General features: G+C 36.6%; 1 protein-coding gene across 4 annotated transcripts in view; it reads right to left on the reverse strand.

The window, feature by feature from the left end:
- LOC145668857 (protein LZIC-like) overlaps positions 1–23,302 on the reverse strand; it is a 68,385-nt gene that overhangs the window by 24,266 nt on the left and 20,817 nt on the right. The window contains exon 1 of one of the 4 annotated variants that reach the window (XM_081737071.1): positions 13,088–13,108. The exons of 1 other annotated variant lie outside the window; for it this stretch is intronic. In XM_081737071.1, the coding sequence (XP_081593197.1) occupies positions 13,088–13,093 (6 nt within the window). In that variant the 5' untranslated portion in view covers positions 13,094–13,108. Of the gene's footprint in view, positions 1–6,858; positions 7,126–7,166; positions 7,186–13,087; positions 13,109–23,302 lie in introns of those variants that run through there. 2 more of the 4 variants (XM_081737072.1, XM_081737073.1) reach the window with 2 other exon arrangements.

The raw sequence follows: 23,302 nt of genomic DNA on the forward strand, positions 1-23,302 counted from the left end.
AATGATTCCAAAAACTATGGATTAGACACTAATATTAGTCATTTTCGATTATTATTATTATATATAGCTCCCCCTCCTCCGAACTGCGGCACAGGCATCAGAATTGTCACTGTTAATCTCAGCTACTCCTAAAACTATGGATTCAACATTAAAATTAGTCATTTTCGATCATTTTTAAATGTTTATCCTCCTCCCCTACCTTGTACCCTCTCCCTCCCCAACTATCAGGCTGAACTTGGATTGAAACAGTATCAGAGGTGTCACTGTTTCTCTCATCGACCCCGAAAACTATGCATTGAACACTAATATCGGTCATTTTTGATCATTTTTAAATTTCTCTTCTCCTGCCCCTCCCCTACGTTGCTTCGTCAAAGTGAATAGCCTAAAGTAATCCCTGTCTCTAAACTCATGTATGTTGAAAATTTGATTGAGATCAGTCGGGTGGTTCAAGAGTGATGAAATCACAAAGGCAGTCATTTTAATTTTATATATATATATATATATATATCCCCTCCCCTAGGTTGGCCCCTCAAAGTGAAACGATAAGAAACACCCAAGGCCCAACCCTCATACCTATATGCTGAAAATTTGATCGAGATTGTTTTTGTGGTTCAAAAGTTATTAGGTTTTATTGGTTTTTATTTATACGTCCCCCTCCCCTCCCCTAGGATCTACTGTTTAAGTGAAATTACAAAAATGTTTCCAGATCCGAACCTCATGTATTTGGTCTAGGAATTAATTCGTGCGGTTGGTACGCACACATTGAAGCTGTAGTACAAACACAAAATACATAAATACCTTAAGAAAAATATTGTCCATCGCTAGCCACCACTTTCGCCCATCTGTCAGGCAATGTACGGATTCCGTGGCGAAAGAAGTCCTCATCCTTGGAAGCGATCCAGTCAGAGACCCATGTTTCGATATCTTCTGAAGAAGTAAACCGCTGTCCAATCAAATCGTTGTTCATGCAATCGAACAAGTAGTAGTCCGAAGGAGCAACGTCTGGTGAATACGGCGGGTGGGGTAAAACTTCCCATCCGACATTTTCTAAATAGGTTTTCACCGGTTTTGCGACATGTGGGCGAGCGTTATCATGTTGAACAATAAGTTTATCATGTCTGTTCTCCCATTCTGGGCGTGTTCTGGCCAGAGCTTGCTTCAAACGCATTAATTGTCGTCGATAACGTTCTCCATTCATAGTTTCACCCGGTTGCAGCAGCTCATAGTACACCACACCTTTCATATCCCACCATATGCACAGCATAACCTTTGCACAGTGAATATCTCGTTTTGGTTGTGATGGACCTGGTTCACCTGGTTTCACCCAGGCCTTTTTTCGTTTAGGGTTCTCGTAATGGATCCACTTCTCATCACCCGTAATAATTCGATGCAGAAACCCCTTTCTGCTCTGTCGTTGAAGCAGCAATTCGCAAATGGTTTTTCGTCTTTCAACGTCTCTGTTTTTCAATTCATGTGGAACCCAATGTGACATCTTTTGAATCATTCCCATGGCTTTCAAGCGTTTGGAGACTGTTGTTTGATCAACGCCGAATGCTGCTGCAAGTTGTTCCTGCGTTTGACACGAATCCTGCTCGAGCAATGCTGTCAATTCTTCGTCTTGAAATTTTTTTGGCTGTCCAGCTCGCTCTTGGTCTGCCAAGCCGAAATCACCACTTCTAAACCGTGCAAACCACTTCTGACACGTTCGCTCAGCTAGAGCATGGTCACCATACACTTCCACCAAAATACGATGACTTTCAGTCGCACTTTTCTGCATGTTAAAGTAATGCAGCAGGACACCCCGCAAAAACACTTTATCAGGCACAAATTGCGCCATGTTCACTTAGCTACAAACTGGTGTTGTTGACGCTTTAATCCACTGCCCTATACTACGAACGATACGCGATGACAGGGGTTTGCAACACATGTGTGGATACACGGAACTGTGGGACGCTCCGTTCGTTGCGCCATCTCTTGTCCACCCGCACGAATTAATTCCTAGACCAAATATCTTGAAAATTTCATTGAAATCGGTGAGGTAGTTCAAGAGTTATTAAGTTACAAAAATGGCCACTTTCAGTCTTATATAAACTGATTTTTATATATCTCCCCCTTCTCCTCCCCTACGTTGCTCCATCAAATTTAAATAATAAAAACAATCCCAGGCTTGAACCTAATCTATGTTGAAAATTTGATCAAGATCGGTCGAGTGGTTCAGGAGTTATTAAGTTTTATTTATTTTTCTATACCCCCACCTCCTTCCCCGCACCTCAGTTCTACCATCAAACTGAATAGCCTAGAACCAGCCCAGCCTCGAACCTCATTCATGTTTCATATTTGGTCGAGATCGGTCGGGTAGTTCAGGAGATTTACAGTCACAAACATAGTGATTTTCAATTTTATATATATAGAGATTAGGTAAATAGACAACATAGCACAATATAGCAGTGTGTCAAATCCACTGTCTTTTGAACTAACCTAGAACGTTTATGCTGCTGTAAATAAGGAAAATACAGAAGTATACAGTGAAAACTAAGAAAGAAGTTCCATCTGAAGCAAATATGATAAAGTGGGACAAAATGTTGGATGGCACAAACTTGTAAAAATCATGGAAGAAATGTGTTACTTGATTTCACAATAGCATTATACAAGTAATCAAACTATATCAGGATCTTACCTCTTACATGTATAAGGTAGAAACACATGAAGTGAAGTGCTATGTGAAAGCAGTGTACAAAATGATAATAGAAGTATCGCTAAGCTGTACCACAAACAATGCATGTGCTTTTAGCCATATAAGGTGTTTTTCCACTATTCTCGTTTATGAGTATACTAAACGTTGCTGACGCGTATACGCCCTATGAACTCACCACCTTTCTACTGCTCAGCCCCCCTGCTGGAAGCCGGTTAGATTATATTGGTGCTTTTTAGAGACTGCCTAGCACAAATTGGTTTATGTTTTAAAATTAAATCCTATTTTATGTACTGCAGTTTATGTATCATATGTACGCATACTGCAGTTATACTCAGTCCTTTATCGTCAATATGTACCGATTAAGGCAATTCCTCCCTTAAGCAACACTTTCCTGCTAAAAGAAATTGATATTTCATGAATATAAGTATTCCCTTGTTGGGCAACCTAGTGTAGGAGTTACTTCGCATGTGTTTTGCAATTTTTAATGTCCAAGGGACATGTATTTCATAGCTCCGCCCCCAACACTCCAATAAAAGTTTATTTACTTAACACTGTAGAAGGGTGTTGTTTATGGGGCGCGGACAAAATCCAAAGATAAATAACGTTTCATTTACTTTTAAAGAACTGAAAATCCAATAAAACATGTAAGACTGTCACAGTAAGAGTGCAGATGAGCTTTAATTACTTATCACATCCATATGAATTTGTCCGTATTTTAATTTCATCCTTATGAGGCGGTATACAGGAGTTTTGATTTGTTTATTGGTAGTGTTTTATGAATATTTTTTAAAAAAATAATTCTGATACACTGATCAAATTTTCGTCAGAAATTATCAAAATGTGAAATATGTACGGTAGTTGTAGAATACTGAGTTTTTGTAGTTCTCGTATTTCGCGTATATATTCTAAATAAGTAAAATATAAATGTACCTATCAAGATCAATATGTGAATATGGTAATGGCAGATGCTGTTTTTTTGTTTGTTTTTTTAACCCGTTGCCATCCAATATTTATTGTTTAAATGCTATTGAAGTGTGTTTTTTAATAATGTAAAAATGTTATCTAGAAAATCGAAATGTAAAAATGTGTCTAGACAAACTAAATGACAATGTATATGTTATTGGTTATTTTCACAAGTGTAACTGATGTAAATACTGTAAATATAGAGAAGTAAATTTGTTTTTATCTAAACTATATCTTTTTAATTTTATTTCTACTTTAATTCTCTATGAATAGAATAGAATTAAGTGAACTCTTTTTAAGACTGGGCTGCTTTGCTGTTATTTATTATCTCTGATTACTAGTCAGTGCTTTCATTTTCTGGTTGATTTAATGTGAGTACTCTTTTTAGTCAAAATATTTCTGATCACTTTAAACTGGATCCACCTGGCCATGTCCTAGCAGTAGTCAGAATATTTTATGAGTAATTAAAGCTCATCTGTACTCTTACTGTGACAATCTTACATGTTTTATTGGATTTTCAGTTCTTTTATTTCAATAAATTGAATAATTACAGATAAAACTTTAGAATGCATGACAATTGAAGAAACAAACATACAATTCGAGGTGGTTTTACTATACGGATCCACAGATTCTAAAATGTATGGAAAAATTTGGGAAAATCTTTAATTTGCCCATTTTATGTCGAGAAGAGAACCCAACGAACCCCTGCGGGGCTTCTAACCCGTTCCTACTCCTACTACTACTTATACTATGGATCCGTATAGTAAAACTGCACGCATTTTAATTAGGGTGTTCACAGGCACATACTACAGCTACGCACATGATACTGTTTCTTGGATTTTGTCCGTCTTGCCAGAATTTAGCTTGGATTTTGTCCTACACTCGTTGTTAATAGTGCCGGGTGGAAACGCGAAAGAGCGAGTTTACAACACTTGACAGTTGGAAAATACTAGTTTTGTGCATTAATATAATGAAGATGTATACTACTTATGGAGAGTAAAGAAAGCAGGAAAACAAGAAGTATTCGTGATTAAAAGTTAAGAGTGAAAGACCGAAACGAAAAAGGAGTAATCTAAGTAAAGCATATTAAAATAACAAGAAATAACTCATAGTATATTGTTTAAAGAAAGTCTCATGTGTGTGTAATCCGGGGCCGCCGTTTGCGGAAGATTAGCCCTCTACAATACACGCTTCAGTTGGGTATCGATAAGTAGGACCACAGAGAAAATACAAGACAGATATGCAACATAAATAGCCAAACGTATACGCGATTTACCAAGGGATCGCAGTAATCGAGCACCAGATGGCTCTGGCAGTCTTTTGAAATGATTTATTATTTCACGAATTTCGATTTTAAGGAGCTTAACTTTTGTTTAATTATTTTCCTTATGGCGAAGTAAAGTAGCAAGCTTTGCGATTGAGCGCTGAAATATAAAAATTCCCGTAATATTCAATCTCGTACATGAAACTGCCAGAGCCATCTGGTGCTTGATTAGTGCGATCCCTTGCAAAATTGCGTAGACGTCTGGCTGTTTACGTTATACCTCTGTCTTGTTATTTTCTGTGGTAGGACTGCTTTAAAAGGAAAAATGAAATCTTTGAGTTTTACGTATCACGGATATGCTTGTTAGGCTAAAGGAGACGGTGATGATGAGAGATGAATGAAATGATGGAATGAAGAAAGTGGGAGAAAACGGGAAAATCCCGAGAAAACCCACGCATACGGTGTTTGTCCACCACAAAGTTTACTTGGCGGGAACAGGGTTTGAACCCGGGACCCTAAGCACCAGAGGTGAGCGTTCTACCACTGAGTAACCGCGGCCCTTCTTTAAAAGGGTATAGCAGATTAGACGATATAACTTCCGCCTGCTTTTAATAAAGAGATATCTCAGATCAACAATTATATGTCACCTAAGAAATCACGTTTACCTTACTAGGTTACCATACAAGGAATTCGTATCTCGACCCCACAGGTTTGAAGTCGTGCGATACCAGTAGTGCACCCGTGTGCGAGGATAAGGGTACCATGCGCCGAAGGCACCGAGCGGAGCCAGGTGATGTCTAGGGAAGCCCGAAGACATTTCCAATCTCGGCTGCATGAAACTAAACATTGATAAATTGCAGTCTCCACAGAAATTATCTATTTGCTCAATATAGTCCCTATATAATGGGGTCACCTTACGCCGCGGAGGGGCTTTTCGAAAGTTAACCCGATTACAGTAGGATATGATATGATTAGGGAAATTTGAATTAAAGATAACTGAATGAAATTTCGGCTGATATTTAGTGTCTCTCCCAATCTTGCACACATAAGATTTACAGTGTGTTATTTACTTTACAAAATATAGCTCAGCTAGGGACAGCTAGCGTAGGGGAAATGAAATGAAATCTTTATGTTTAAGGCCCCATGGTTATGCCGGTTAGGCTAAAAGAGACGGTGATCATGAGAAATGAGTGCAATGGTGGAATGAAGAAAGTGGGAGGAAACGGGAGAACCCCAACAAATCCACGAGCACGGTTTGTTCACCACAAAGTCCACACGGCGCGAGCTGGGATCGAACCAGGGACCCCAAGCGGGAAGGTTCTAGATTACTGGTCCCCCATGTAGACTAGTAGCTGGGTAGGTTTCTTTCTGTACTAAAGTTTATACATTTAACTTATACAGTATTGCCGAGCGGGCGTTAGCGAGTGAAGGCGGGTTAGAGCCCCGCAGGGCACGTTGTTTTCTGTCTTTATTACTGGTCAATGGGAAGGGGGACCAGTAATCTAGAACCTTGTCACCCCAAGCACCGGAGGTGAACGCTCTATTACTGAGCCACCGCGCCCCTACAGCTAACGAAGGGAGTTAGAAGCCCCAGGGCCCTTGTACTTCTACCTTTATCACAATTTAGACAAGAACAAGGTACTCGGTTCTGGAATCATGAAACGAGTTGGGGTAGATACTAAATACCATCCATAATTTCTCGCGTCTACGTAAGGATACCATAATTTCAATCGTGAATCTGCTAAATCTGTACCACAAATGGATATCCCAAAAATAATTGGAAAAATAAATTAAGCGTAAATAAATTAAGCGTCATAAGTAAATCGAAAGAAAAACAAAATACTGGTATTCAAAGACACATATCAATACGTTCAACACTCTCTTCTGATATTTAGATATACAAATCACCTCACCAAAAGCATAATACGGTACAAACCTTAAATATCTATTAACAAAAACAAAACCTCACAAATTTCCCCGTGTACTTCATTCAATTTACATTGACATTTCTAAATCACACTAGCTCCCGTTCGAATCCTATATACTCATTTTCACCGTTAACTATATCAACCAATAGTCATTTGAGATTTCCCTCGGAGAGAGACATATGTACTATAGTTTGCATCAATGCAACGCAAAATATAAGTTTTAGTTTTCGATAATCAGTACAACACTTATGATGTAGATTTCCGCTAAAATACAGATTTCATACTTAAACTCAATTAAAAAAAAAAATCGCCAAACCATCGATCGCGAGCTACTATCAGCGGGAGGTGAAACAACAGAAAAAGGAAGCTCAAGACCGGATTAACGGTGGTTCATAGGGAGACTATAGCCACGGGCCTCCAGGTGAACAGGGGCCTACACACTGATTAAAATCTCAACTGGCTATCTTAAAAGAATCATGAAGATACAATCATCATAATAAAATAAAATATGATCAAAAATATGAAACATATTCCATTTCTACTGTACTTTCACAGAAATGTATTAGTTGAAGTCAGCAGGGACACATATTTTTTTCTAGACCCGGGCATCCAGATGGGTTAATCCGGCCCGGGGGAAACATGTCGCTTATTCTCCTTTGCTTTTAATCCAATTTACTCGAGGGTAGAGTTTTAGTGTTAACCATGGGAATGAGTAACAGAGGGTCATGGGAGTCTAAGATGTAGGCAGAAACACATTTAAAAAGGAAAATCAAAGACCTGATTCGTTTACATAGAACCACTGAGCAGGGGCGGATCCAGGACGGACTTCTGGTGGGGGCGGTGGGTTGTAATACTGCTACTTAGAGCTACTTTTAAGAGCTCCAAGCTCTGAGATGGGTTTTATTTATATATAAAATAAGAAAGTTTCCTCTTCGGGGGGCAATTGCCCCGATCACTCCCCTGGATTCGGCCCTTCCACTGAGTCTTTTGAGCGGTTGGTTGGGCACACTTAGTTGGCAGCGGGTTAGTACAGGATATAAGTAGGAGGAGAAAACAGGGGGAAGTAGTACTGGAGACTCTTGGCGCGAGTGATCAACAAATTTTGGATGGCGCAGAGTCAATGACCTAGAGGTCTGACTTGGGGTCAATAATCTAGGAGTACCTAGGATCACTCTTCTAAATTTTTACATGGGTATGTTGGCCCATTCTGTAAATTTGGGAGGGGTACATAGGACTACCATCCTAAAATTTTGGACATTGCTTAAGACTAAAATTTGGTATGGTCAGGATATAACCTCTGTAACTTTTGGGAGTTTACCACGCTCTCTTTCATGAGTAAAAAATTGCCAAAAATGTAAATTTCGGGGGTTCTCGCCTTGTTCTCCTCTTTGATAAGGCTTTTAAAAAATGTTACATGGTTATATGTGTATGTATACAGGTCCACCATTTTCACAAGACGTGGGTACAGGTGGTGAACCTCTCTACAATTTTCGGGTGAGTATATAAAATCACTCCTTAAATTTGGAAATTGTTAAAATACAATAATTCGTGTTATCTAGGAACCAAATATATACTACTGTAAATATGTGTGGTCCACCTTGTTTAAATTTAAAGGCATAAAGTTGCCAAAATTCAAACATGGCGCAGTACATATGCACATAGACCTATATGTAATTTAATTCCTATGAATTCTGCGGAGGGATCGAGCTCGGATCTGACGTTCCATGACATTCCAAAAATGTTCAATTGTGTTAAAATTGGGTGAGTTTGCAGGGCCATTGCAGCAATTGAAATTCACCACTGTTCTTCTTGAACCACAGCAGCACAGCGTTGGCATTGAGACAAGGAGCGTTGTGCTGTTGAAGAATGCCATTCCCAGCTGGAAATATGGTTGACATGACTTGGTATACGTGGTATCAGCAATGACCTGTCAATAACTAAAATCTATCTCAGATAAGTTGATAGGAACTTCTATCCCCACCACCCACCTGCTAGCTGCCTACAGTTTGAGACGGGGGTTGTGTTGCTGTTCTCTTTAGCAATACAAGCCCCCATTCGCTGCTATGTAGATATTTTTAAAAAACAGTGTGTAAACAACGAATTGAAACTCTCATGTTATAGTGTACGTACTTCTTGATTCTTACCACATTAAACAGACTAACCAAAACTGGTTAACAAGTAACTGTCAACTCAATTTAAGTATGCTCATTAATTCAAAAAGCGAGGGGTGTGCAGAAGCGTTGGAATAGCGGACTATGTCTGCTACTCGAGTGCGCATTTCAACTGAGGGCAGGGTTGGACCTTGTACACAATTTATTGTATCAGCACGATGATTTTATCAGGTTTCTTTTTTTGTTAATACACCAAGATATGCATGAAAAAAAATGAAAGGACATATTTAGTTAACGTTTCGCACGTATGCCATATAGATTAAAGGAGACTATGATTATTGAAAATTAATGATAAGGAAGTATTGATGAAAGAGGAAAGTGGCAGCAAAGGGAGAACCCCGTGAAAACTCAATGACACGATGTCATTAGCCACGAATTTACACGACCACGGACAGGACCGGAAGTAAGTAATTTACCACTGAGCCCCCTTTCCTCCATAACATATGGCAACAAAAATATAACAACATATGACAAGAAAACTTAAAAGTTTGTCGACTCCGTTTCCGGCCCGTATCAAAGGTGGATCTAGGGGGCCGGGTCCCCCTATATTTTTACTGGCTCCCCTAAAAATTTTCACTGTAGACTTGAAAATGAACAATAATATGTTGATGAACTATAATGTGATTGGATCGCCCCCCCCCCCCTAAATTCTACCGGACCCCCTTTACATTTTTGGACTGGCTACTGGCCTGCAGTTTTCCATGAAGATAGCGGAGATACTTTCTCCTCCAGATCACAATATCATCCCTATCAACTATGAAACCTTTCCTGTTGTGCAACACGCATTTAAATTTCATAACTTTTAATAGTCTGTGCAAAGTTGCACGAGAGAAAACTGGAAGGTCATCATCGGTGTTTATTGCTGACAGAATTTTATCTAAATTGGCAACTCATTTCGGGAAAAAAAAATGATGTACCTTCCATCGAATGGCCGACTTCGTAAAATCGTCGTATTTTTCAAGTAGGGAAGTGCTTTTGCGCGTCTTTTTTTGGACTTTTAAGATTATTTTCATTAAATTTGGCCTCCCGTCGGATTCTGTACACAGTTGCTTGTTCCACCCCTGTCTGTTTTGCAGTCATATCGGCCAATTGTTCTACATTTAAATGAGTATGATGTTCTCTCAAAGAATTAAACACATTCAAAACGCAGCACCTCTCACTACTTCTCAAAGCTTTTCCGCGTTTATGTTTTATCACAGAACTGGAAGACATTCTAGAATCTTGCTTAACACGCACACTAAAAACACGTTACAAATAAATAAATATATTTTTGTATGTATTACACATACATCCACTAATACACTTTCTACTATATACAAGCACTACAGTATTTTCACACACGCTAAATGAAATGAAATGAAATTTTTGGGTTTTACGTCCCACGGTTATGCTGGTTAGGCTAAAGAAGACGGTGATGATGAGTAATGAATGAAAATGGTGGAAGTAAGAAAGTGGGAGGAAACGGGAGAACCCCGAGAAAACCCACGCACACGGTGCTTGTCCACGACAAAGGTCACTTGGCGGGGCTGGGATCGAATCCGGGACCCCAAGCACCAGAGATGAACGCTCTAGCACTGAGCCCACACGCGCTAAATTCATACAATCTTCTCAGCGATATTTCACGTATTCGATGTCCAATCGAATATATAACTATTTTTGTTTTTTTTACAGTGGGAACATATGTCAACTATTCCTCATAACTCTCTCCCCCTTCTAACATCAAATAAAAGAATCAGTATGAATTTGATTTATACTGTTGTTATACTTTTTTTTAAATGGTCAAATCAATATTTATTAGTCCTATAAAATACATAAACAATGCTATATCCCTTTCTTAAAATAACCATATTAATTGAAGTTGTGAATGATGGATGGGTTAAGAGTAACTAAAAGGAACAGCAAACTCCCTCACATTGACAGAAAGCGCGCGCGTAGTGGAGTGGAAAATTTAGATTTTAAGCAATACTGATATGAATGTCTCAAACGTTTCCATCCCTGTCAGGGGTGGTATTCCTGCTTTCCCCTCTTGCGGCGAGAAAGAGGAGGAGAGTAGGGGAGTTTTCTTGTTTTCCTATCAACTAGTCTGAGATAGCGTTTTTTTTATATAGAAGCCCGTCAGCTGCAGAGACTCATTTTTAACACTGTACGGTGAAAAGCTCAGCTACTTGTGCTCTGTCAGTAGAAATGGACATGGATCTATTCGGGATATTCTGTGTGATAACACTGAATTATCAATGTATTTCCGCTGTTGGTATACACTATGTTATAGACGCCCTATGTTTTTGATATCAATGTTTTCCGGATGTTGATAAACGTTAATTACTTGTAGTGGAAGGGGTGAGTGGTATGCTGTTAGATAAGTAGAAAACGATAAACAGGAACAGGATGTAGTAGAAGAGGAGTGAGTATCATGTAAATGATAATAATAAATTATATACTAGATAAGTTCCGGTCACGCGCCCGCGCCCGGATATTTCCCGTTCGCGCCCCTGCGCCAGTAGAAATGGACATGGATCTATTCAGGAAATCCTGTTGATAACACTATAATTTCGATATTAAAACCAATGGTATACATGGGGAATTATCACTGTGTTTTTCCTTAAATGATAATTATTTTAATGAAGCAGTGGGGGAGATTAGAACGGAAGTGATAAAAATATCAAGCTTGATTAATTTGTGAGTTGATAATTTTTAATTGGAGCGGAAGAAAGTTTGATACTTTGAATCTCTTATGATAATTTTAATTAGAGCGGAAGAGGGTGTGATATGATATTGAAAATTATGACTTTTTTCCCCCTTTTTAGCGGAAACTGAATATAAGATAATAATAAGAACATATGAATGGAGTTACGTATGATTTGTTAATTAGGAAAAGCAATATATGCTTTGAGTCACGTAACTTGTGTGTTTGATTAGAATATCAAACACAGGAAATAATGATATGTATATCGAGCTTGTTAGTGGGAATTGTAGTATGATTGAGTGAGATGGAGCAGACTTCCTGAAAAATGCTGATTTGATACTTAGAAAACAGAATGATCTCTTTTTTACCTCCTTTTGCGTGGGCAAAAGGGAAGTTTGAGATAATAAACATAGAAATATTGATTTCGTTTGCATGGAGAAGCGGAAGTTTTTTGGATAATGATTATAATATGAACGTGGGATGAAATACGTGGGTTTGGAATGGAAGATAAATCCCTCCGCCTTTTGTGGATAACAAGCAAAACTGATTTATAAATAGAGTGCATAATTTCATTTGTTTTTAACTGCTATGTTGTTTGTGGGCATAGTTTGTGTTGATTGGAACGGTGGGATTTATTGTTCAAGGTAAGGAATTTTATTTTAATTTATATGAATGAATATTAAAAATATAAGATGAGATAAATGTTTTGTTATTAGAAATAATTGTAGAATAATGATTAATTTAGCGTCCCTTATTGGCAGCGAGGCTATATTGTTGTATGTGCTTACAAGACTTTGCTTGTAATGATTATATTAACAATTCGAAAGACATAGGCTCCCGTCGGGAATCGAATCCGGGCTTATCACGTGAAAGACGCGTATGCTAACCGCTTACCCACGACGGATGTTTATTTTGGTGCAGGAAGAAATGAGTTTTGAAGCCAAGCGCTTTACGATAAAATGAAAACTTAGAAGTTAAAAGAGCTTTATTTGAAAAGGAAAGAAATGAATTTTATTTTGTTGTAAGAGAATAGAGTTTTTGTAAGAAAATATGGTGGCAGTTTTTGTAGGTTTAAGATGAAAGGAGAAAGATAAACTGTTGAATGGCAGGAGGGCGGGGCAGGTGGTCGACACATCGACAAGTCGCGCTGCTTCCTTCATGCTCGTTCCCAACCATCTGATCATCACAATTTGCCCCTTCCCCACTCTACACACAAGCATCACACTGATTGATCGAGTGAGATCCTTATCCCATCCAGCGAGCATTTCTGTTGTACCCCGTGCTTCTTATGTCAACCCAACGATTTCGTCTTTGGAGACCATTTACATCCCATTTACATATACATCAATTTACGTTCCATCTTTGGAAACCATTTATAGTTACCTCCATTGATGCAGCTTATATGTAAGCCTTTCCAATGAAAGCTGCATTTTGATGTGAGGTAACAGGACGAAAAAGATTTTATAATAACCAGTTTTCCTCTTCTAAATCCACTCCCAAAGTTGGTTTTCTTCCTAATGACATTACTCCACATGTTTTGTTTTGTGGTTTACATTGTTTTCTAGCGTAGACCGTAGTACGTCGTATGTTTTTGACGGCTTTAGAAACCCCATCTTCTTTTGGCGAACAGCATTCACTGCATTTTGCATCACTTGGGGGTCCCAAGATTTCCTCTTTCTCCTTGATGACATCTGCAAATAAAAAGTACCACCCCTTTATAACTGGTGCCCTAAATATCGGATATCCAATATTCAGCAACACCTGATATTAGGCATCACAGCAACTGGAATGAATAATCCGGCGCCATGTTTTATAGGAACAATAAAGACAACACGCAAGTGTATCCACAAAAATAGAGAGACTAAGCTATGTATTCAACAATGCATATCTAAAGAAAATTGCTTACCGACCTTAGCACACCGATGTACAATAAAAACTCCTGTTTTCAAAATTCACAAAGAAGCACTCGATCACCTCTATCTGACCTTCCAGCGCGCCAACACTCAAGAGGCACACCTGTCTTTGTATTGTGATATACATACTGTATTTGCCACTTGTGGGCAGTACTTACGTTCCGAGTTAAGTCAGTATCCGGTAATCGATCACTTTACAGTGTGTAATCATGTATTTATTTTGTAATAAGATAATAATCATAATTACGTTTTAAATTTATTTATATCTGATATGTTACTGTGAATGTATGTATGTGAGGTTACAGATAAATATATGTTACCACGGCAATCCTTGCAATTTGCGGGGCCTGGAAGTAAAGTAAATTCCGGAACTAATCATGAGGTGAGTTCTACACTTGGTATGAGTAAATTACTTTTCATCACTTTAAACTTTTTCTTATCATTGACAGTGATATATCATTAAATATTTAAAACAATGAGATAATAAATTATCGGTGCATTCAGTTGCGGAAGCTCTTTGATACCCAAAGTTCTATTTTTGTTTAACATACAGCACTAAGGCTTGGAGTTCAAAATCTACTCCACGTGAATTTTTACAAAATATAATCCCTCCGTGTTAAACGTCACGTCGGCTGTCCACCACAGGTTTATGTTTAATGTATCCATTGTTGATGTTGATTGCAATTGCAATATTAATAGTATACAGTCGGAAAAAAATGTATTTGGTTCGTATCTAAATACCTTGGTTACTCACGATCGGGACGAGAAACAAGATCTCGTCTCGTAATTTTTGTAGATGTCTGGTCTCATCTCGATTCATTATCTCGCTCAAAAATTTTCGTCTTTTATAAATTTATGTCCTGACTTTTTCATAAGTTCAACTAGAAGTTGAGAATCCTTCTGAGTTCACGAAAAATATTTTTGTTGTTAGAGTTTATTGTGTAATGACTTGTGTATCTTTAAATGTTGATAAATGAACGCTCTTCATTGTGTTCATATAACCACTTTATCAATTTACAGTTTTTTCTATGAATCGCATAACACTAAAACAGTGTTTGAGGTCTAATACTTCATCTTTCTGTCAAAGAAGCATCCCAGAATAGATCTGATGCTCAATAAAAAGCTCCATTAGAAGGAAAGATGTTTTGCATTGCCTACTTTCATTGTCTCACAGACAGAATGAAACCTGCGTACCACAATTTCTTGAGCTGTGGCATGCAATCGAAATGCACTTACTATAGGTTGTATTTTATTATTTGCCACCCTTGAATTTAATGTCAAATGTTCCATTGAGATATTGAAAAAAATAAGATATTTCCTTTTCTTCGGGAAGTAGGTAGGTATGGTACAAATATTTTACAATTTATATGAGTAGCATACCGACTAATAATCCGGATTTTGTAGTATTTCACCAATATCAACCAAGAAATAAAAGTATAAATGAATTTTTTTTTCTCGTGAAAGTAGGTCTTTAATAAGTACGAAAATAATATCACGAACAAAATAAAATGCAAATAACTTGTTTAAAGGTAAAACTAATACTAATTTGCCTACTAGTATTTTTCTAAATATCATATAAATAATTTGTCGACTAGATATATGATATGCACTGCCAGCTCTGCCATATGTGCAACACGCGCATATGCACGGGGCGGCAATATCTGTCATAAGTATTTTATTTAAAATAAATATTTCTTGTTGGAAACAGACTTCGTGATCATGGTAGTTAAATTTACTAAGCTGACTTTCTATTTGAATACTATCCATTCATAAATGATATTTAGGTCACATTAGTTTGTTACATGGACAGTTCTAAATCAAATGGTCAAATAAATTCCAGCATAAATTCCTTGATTGTTGTCAAATACTAGAACTCAATTCTCTAACACCTGTTCCATTTAGTTAGTTATCAGAGTTTTGACATGAATGCTACTATTGTCTTTGTCACAAATAATATCGTTATCATTGAAGGTGAAAATAACTTCTTCTTTTTTAAATAAAAGATGTAGAAGGAAAATCAAGAAATAAAGATAAAAGAGCTAGTTGCAATATAAATGCAAGCTGATATATTGAGATTGAAGCTCGATATTGAATTCTATAAAAAGGATTACCATCTTTCAGATGTGTTTGCTTTATCTTTCACTAACACAATATAGGCCCTATTAATATTTAAAGAAAACAGACACAACGAGATTGTATTTGTAGTAAGTATTTAAGCATTTCTGAGTGCGAGTGCAGTTTCCCTCCCCTTCGTTGTTCATGCTAGAGTAGCATACTTAAAATTGCGACTTTTAAGATTTGTTCTTTCTGGAGAAAGAGGAAGGCGGCAAATTACGTCATTGCAAGGGGCAAAAATTTGCCTAGGGCCGGCCCTGATTATATGTACATACACGACATGAATATAGCATGACATAATTTGAAGTAATGCAGGAAGTTTCGAAATGACTATTAGGGGTTTGAAACTTTGTACTATATATTAGAATTATAAATATTATCAAATGAAAAAACAACTCAAACAATTTTGTACGCACACATGCACATGAATTGTTTTCTCTGTCTGCTCTTACAAAGAGCAAGTAGCAACGATGGAGACTAGAGAGCAGAAACGCAAAAGACTTAATTTTGCAAAGACTGAATCTGTAATTGCAGTGCAACCGTGTGTATGAATTGAATGTTTTGTGCCATATTGGTGGAAAATTTATGGGCCTTTCTCACCTATCGACTCGATGTGTGCCATGTGACGAATGAAGCTCACATTGAACACTTGTAGCAAAAACTGTTTGAGGTGTTCTTTCACTTGATGTATTGTTAATAATTGTACGCAAAATGTAATAAGTACTACTAAAACTTAAAACCCCGATATTAATTTTGAAATACCCTGCATTTCTCAGCAATAGTATCGGAACTAAGATGTAAAAAGGGGAGAACATTTTCCTTATAAAGTGATTGTTTACAACAACTATATTATTGTTAGTCGGAACTATAACTACTACAACAACACGAGTTACTAGTCAAAAAAATGTAATCAAATGTACAATAATCCTTTCGGTTCAGGTGGCCAAAGTGGCATATACCAGATTTGGCGTGGGTCAATGAAAACGACCCACTGTGACCCACCACTCACTCTGACCCACCGTGACCCATCACCCACCATGAACCACTCTCATCCACTGTGACCTACTCTGACTCACCAAAATCCATCGTCATGGACTCTGAACACGATCCACGGCCTCTTCTGTACTAAAGAGTTTACACTTGTAATAAAACAAGACTGAAATTGTCACTAAACGAAGTTTGAATTTCTAGTCAATCGCTCAAGCACCGCTCTGTTACAATAACGGTGGATCTGACCTTTACAATATCAAAAGGTAAAGTGTTTGTCAGTGAGAAAATTAAAGCACTTCGAAGTGGGGGAAATTAGTGTGTGCTTAAAATATACTTGTACTAAGAGAGTATTCTTGTAAGTGTTAATTTCTCAACGCATTCCAAAAGAAACTTCTATTCACAGGAAAATACCCCTCTACAATATGAAAAAGGTTGTGGTTTACAGTATTTTCCTCACAAAAGACTTGAAAAATCAGTTTTTCATAGTGTATAAAGGTGCTCGGGTACCCTATGTGAGAGCATCTCCATAAAGTATGCTCATAATTGTAATTTGTGTAATCACTAAAACACCACGTTAAATTTAAGTTACAAATATGCATAAATGCAATTATTATGAATATTTATGCAAAGTAGTTTACCTAACGCAAAGAAGAGACTTATTAAAAATTACGTACAAAGTTGAATAACACAAATAAGCCATTAGTAATACAAGTATACATTTTCCATAACTCGTAATTTGCCACCTTAAAACAAATCTGAAATCGGGTTTATTTCCTCGTCTACTTTGAGCTTGTCTAGCGGTGGGACATATAACATTGATGAACAACAAGTTAGACAATGTTTGAGCACTTAGTCTATGTCTAATATGTCATCTGTAAATTCATAAGGCAAAATCCCCGTTCGCACTCTGTCGTGGAAATTGATAATACTTCTACCGGATTCTGCAACTCCTCATCGACAATCTTCTTGTTAGACTTAAGTCTGATAACGATTTTTCTCGGTCAACTTTGAAATACTCAGCAAGAAGTATCATCTCTCTATCACCATATAACAACTTTTCCATATCGACCATATCAGTTGGCAATGCCGACTCATGGGGAACAGAAACATCTACCACACCTTCGATAGGGAATCTTGTGCATAAATTATCAATTAAACCCAGATAAACTCAAGATTTCTTATTTGTTTATAAATTTAATTTTTGTAATTACACATGAAGGTTTGATGTCATTTCCAAGTTCTCCTCCTAGAAAGCAAAACGGAACGAGGTTCCGGGGAAGTGTTCAGAGGTGAATGGTAATTTCCCTCCTTCTTCCCCTTTAATTACCACACTGCTGTTTGCCAGAGGCCAAATTACAATGCATTTCAATCAAATTATCATAGTATAATTATTTCCTTGATGAATTATCGATACTTTTTAGTGGAAAAAAGGATGAAATTTGAAAGTTCCAAATCAAAGTACGTAAGTAGACTAACGTAAAGGAAAAAAAAAGTACAATTTTCCATATAATTATGCGTACAATCCAAACTTAAAATTTCCGTGTAATTAAGTTTACAGTACAAATTTTGTCTATTTTTCTCACAACTTTATGGGTTGATTGCCCTGTGCTGTGCCTGTAAGCGCTCCATATAATAAACATAAGCTTCAGCAATTACTATAGTAGAAAGCAATGGCTATATGAAGCAAAGCACTGTATTTTTTTTGTTTCTGATTTTTTCTTAACTAATATCGATCGTTTTCGATCACTTTTACAAACCAACTCAATACCAATTTTCCATATATAGAAGGTGCCCCCTTCCATAAAGTAGAATTTTAAATAATGCTAGGAGACATTCTGTTTATTTTCAATAAAGAGTTAATAAACTGAATTTCAGCTCCGTAAGTTTAACGTCTTGCGAGATACTCATTTTTTTTAAATACAAAAATTCGGATCCTCACTACCTCCTTACGATATTATATATTATAATGAAAGCAATATAACATCCCAGTTTGGATTAAGGCCTAACTATATACCAAAAGTAATTTCATTTGACTTTGCAATTTGACCGTAATGATCAGGCGCACACAGTTACATTCAATTTTTTTATATAATAATTTATATATTACAGTGATTCAAAATGTACTTTTTCCAGTAGTTAGCTCCTCTAAAATCTCACAGGTCTCGAAAGCCAAGTAATAGTTTAAGCCCTATTGCTTTTATTACAATTACAAATATCAATATCCAAAAGTGCCTGAAGTTCTTCTTCCACTTGGTTAGATATATTCACCTCAGGTAAGTAGACAGAAACAAATGGAAAAGGAAGGGAAATGAAGCTCTTGAAAGTAAAACGAAGACAAATTTACCAATCTTCAAAAGATACTGTCTACAATGCAGAGAGCAGAGTGGGTTGTTACATCGGACTGATTCGGTGGGTCGCAGTGGGTCACGGTGGGTGGTGTATCACAATAGGTCACATGCTGTTGACCCACGACCCACTCCATCTCTGGCACATACGGGGGGGGGCACTTTTTTAATCTGCTCCTGTGTGGACACTAATTAAGATATCGGGATATTTTTTTTGCCAAATATGGTTGGACCATAGTTAATTATATTAGTTTCTTTTTCTTCTGTGTGTCGAATTTCCTTCTCAAATTTCACGCGTCAAAAATTCGATAATTTTCGAATTTTTAAAATTATTTTTCCCCTGTAGCTTCATTCTTTGTCGAGAGACCTCCTTAAGACTTGTCAGGTAGATACGTCGGATGGATACTTAATTGTTGACATCAATTGGACGGGCCTGCGAGCAGTGTTGCCAACTACGGAAATTAAAATTTCCTTAAATTTAGGCAAACATTCGAAATTTTTGTTTATAAATCCGTACGTCGGAGTGCAAGTCAATTTACGCCAGTCGAATATTTGCCCTTACTGAACAAACGTGGGTACATATCGCTATAGTGGGGTAATTAGGAGGCGTACGAAAAATTCGGATTTAGGTTCTAACCCTTGATTTTTTCCACTATTTTTCTGTTTATCGTAATATATTTTTGGTAATTAAAAGCTTTGTTCCTTAAATATCGCCATGATACTTGTAGGATATATTAGTTGTGTACAATGTTTATTTTGAGATAGTTTTCGTCTGTCTGGTAGCAGTGTTGTCCGCTACAGAAAATTTTAATTCAAGATTTTAGAGGGAAATTTTCGGAAAATTACCTGTTTTGTCTCTATTATTTCCCTCTTGTTGGCTACATCGGAACAAACGTACCAGTATCTTGTCTTCGCCCTTCACAACGCACTATAGAAAGTTTCAATAGGATAATTAGGGAAAGTACAGTTGAGGTTTACAGTAGATATTGTTCTCTAAGTGGAAAGATAATTGAGATTTTTTTTTAGGTAGAATGAGATATTTTTTAATGACATGCTTACTTTATTAGTAGAGACACGATTTTGTGGTAAATAAAAATTCTCAATTTCGTTATAAAAAAAAATACGCGTAAAGCGGGATAAAATCGCGAATAAAAATTCAATGTAAGAACACTATTTTCCTTGGCAATTACAATTAGTTACCTTTTATTTCATCTTAATTTACACTCATCAATCACCATTATATGAGCTTATGCATGACTATATCAAACAATATTTGAGTTTTTTTTTAAAATAACACTAAGCATCCTCACTGAATAAAAGTATCATTTAAAGACAAAAACACACACAGAGAACATTAATAGAAAAAAATAACTTTAGTGTTCACAGTTTACTTATGCAAATAACACTTAAGCATTGTTTCAATGTTTTCTGGTGTTAAATTTTTTCGTTTGTCGATAAGTATGTCATTGTTAGAGGAGGGAACCAGTGTGGTAATTGAAGGGGGGAAATTCCCAGGCACCTTTGAACATTTCCCCGGAACCTCGTTCTCTTTGTGCTTTCTAAGGGGGGGACTTGGTAATGACCCCAACCATCATGTGCAATTACAAAAATTAAATTTATATACAAATAAAAATCATCAGTTGTTCAAATTACTAATAAGGAATCGGTGTCGAAATAGAATCTACTCGGAGAAATTTTACTACAGTGCAGTGGCGTATTTAGGGGGAGGGTTATCGGGCTCAAGCTCCTCCCGAAATAAATTTGATGGTTTTTCGCATTCCACGTAAGACTACAACATTAATCCTTCTCACCATTTCTAAGAGTTTCATTGACTTTCCATTTTCTTATGCTCCCTGTTCACAAATAATATTGCATTTGTCCAATTTCATTCCATGTAAGAACTGTGTTGTTTTTTTTTCTATCTTTCATCCATTCTACTCTTCTGTTTCTTTTTATTGGTTGTTACTTTCTTTCGTTTCTCCTATCATAGTTTCTACCGTTGGTTGTAATTTGAGTCGGCCGTCGTCAGTAACATCAAAACTATGAGAAGCTGATAATAAACTGATGTTCCACACCAACTTGCACAGATATCAGCATAACGGGAACTTAGTTATTACAGCATAGGAATATTTACATCGTTTAGTTATAAAGAAAACTAAATGTTTGAATTAAAGAAAATCAAGAGAGGGGAAATACGCAGTCCGGGAAATTAGATACTTCAAGAAGATGTCTCCTTTTTCTTCTATGAATAGAATAAAATGTTTGATTGTTAAATTTTTGTGTGTATTATATCACATAAGATTCACCAGTCTACAATTCTTGCCATTAAAACTGCAATCAGTGTATTTCAGCTTCAACTTGTCTCAACATTTTCTTTCAGGTAAAAACTTAAACTGCTAAAACTGAATATTTCCATTTTTTATAAATTGATATCAGTTAAGTTGAAATGAGATTACAAATCTTCAACGTGCGTTTGTAGGAGTGTCATTTCGGATTTACATGGCAGGTAAGATCCTCAACCGACATACGAGTTTCACGTTTTTTCCTAGTACGGAATTAGTAGACAATTGATTAAAATATTAATTCTCAAACTCAGATAGGCAATTGCCCTTTGTTTCCCGTATTGTGCATAGCCCTCCCCGAAACAAAATCCTAAATACGCCACTGGTACAGAGAGTTATCCGAAACGCTGAAAAGTAACATCTCTTGAACAGTGAACAGATTGAGGTGTGTTTCAGTCTCTCAGGTTTAGTTCTATGTTTCGTTGGAAGCCATTTTACTGTGAACAATGGATATAAGACAGTTTTCAACAAATATCTGTTCTATCTTTTTTTTTTTGTATAATATACCTCTTTTAAACTAAAAAATTTAGAAGGTTAACTACTTTGAATGAATATTCATAATAATTGCGATTATGCATATTTGCAACTTAAATTTAACGTGGTGTTCTAGTGATTACATAAATTACAATTATGAGCACACTTTATGGAGACATTCTCACAGAGGATACCCAAGATCCTTTATACACTATCTACATTAGAAAACTGATTTTTCCCGTCTTTTGTGAGAAAAACACTGTGAACTAAGAAATTATAGCCTATTCCCTATTGTACAGAGTTATTTTCCTGCGAGTAGGGTTTTGAATTTTCTTTGAATTTTGTTGGAATTTTTATTGGCTCATGGAAAGCATTGTTGCGTGCAGTGTATGCTTTCAGTGTTGCCAACTTATGAATAAAAATAATATGAAGTTGAACACACACAAAAAAAAAATACTAAACGTAACAACGTCATTTCAGACATCTTTCTCTATTTTTTTTTTTCGATTTTGTGTTATTTTGAAAACCTCAGTTACTCTTTCTCTCTCTTTCCTTTCTGTTACTCTTTAGTATTATTTACCGATTTATTGCCCGATAAAGATTCTTGAAGGCTGTAAAAGCTTATATTACTTTAACAGATGAGCAAGAATATATTTCGGAAAAACGACTCGTTCAGCCATACATACCTCCTGACGACAGTGAGGATGAGCAGCTCCAGGTAAGCGATAGAGTTAGGAGTTCTAGATTCAGACGATGAAGAATGGCGTCCTAAATCTGAAACTTCAAATGGATCAGAAGATATGTTCAAAACTATTGTACTCCAGTATTTTACATTGATTTCATTGAAATAGATACTTTTAGATTAGTAAATTGAAAGAATCGTTTACTTTTTTTTCTTTCTTCAGATGAAACAGTAAATGCCAATTCCAGTCAGGCTACAACTGCTGCCAGTCGTCAGCCCCAATGGAAAAGAATAACAAGAAATTATCCACCTCTTCAGTCATCACAATAGAAATCGCGTTTGTCTTCTCCAAATGAAATCAGACCTCCAATTGAATATTTCCGAATGTTTTTAGTGCTGATATTCTGGATTTAATCGTTCGTGAAATCATTTTATATTCTAACCAGAAGGACCCCAATAAACATTTGGAACTAACTAAGTTAGAATTAGAAATATTTAGGAACCGTAATGTTCATGTCCACTTTCGCATACCAAGGACAAGATTGTATTGGAGTTTGTCCTATAGAATTCGCCAAGTTGCTAATAACATGTCTTACGGCATTGTGTTTCACTTCAAAGAAAAATTGTTTACTGTCATTCTATATATAATAGATGTGATCCATGAAAGATATGTTAGTAATTTTAGATTAAACATACTATGTTTCAGCATACCTTAGAATACATGTTGTTTACTAAAG

This window comes from Thermobia domestica, chromosome 13 (genome assembly GCF_964235325.1).
Source record: "Thermobia domestica chromosome 13, izTheDome1.hap1.1, whole genome shotgun sequence".
NCBI lineage: Eukaryota > Metazoa > Arthropoda > Insecta > Zygentoma > Lepismatidae > Thermobia > Thermobia domestica.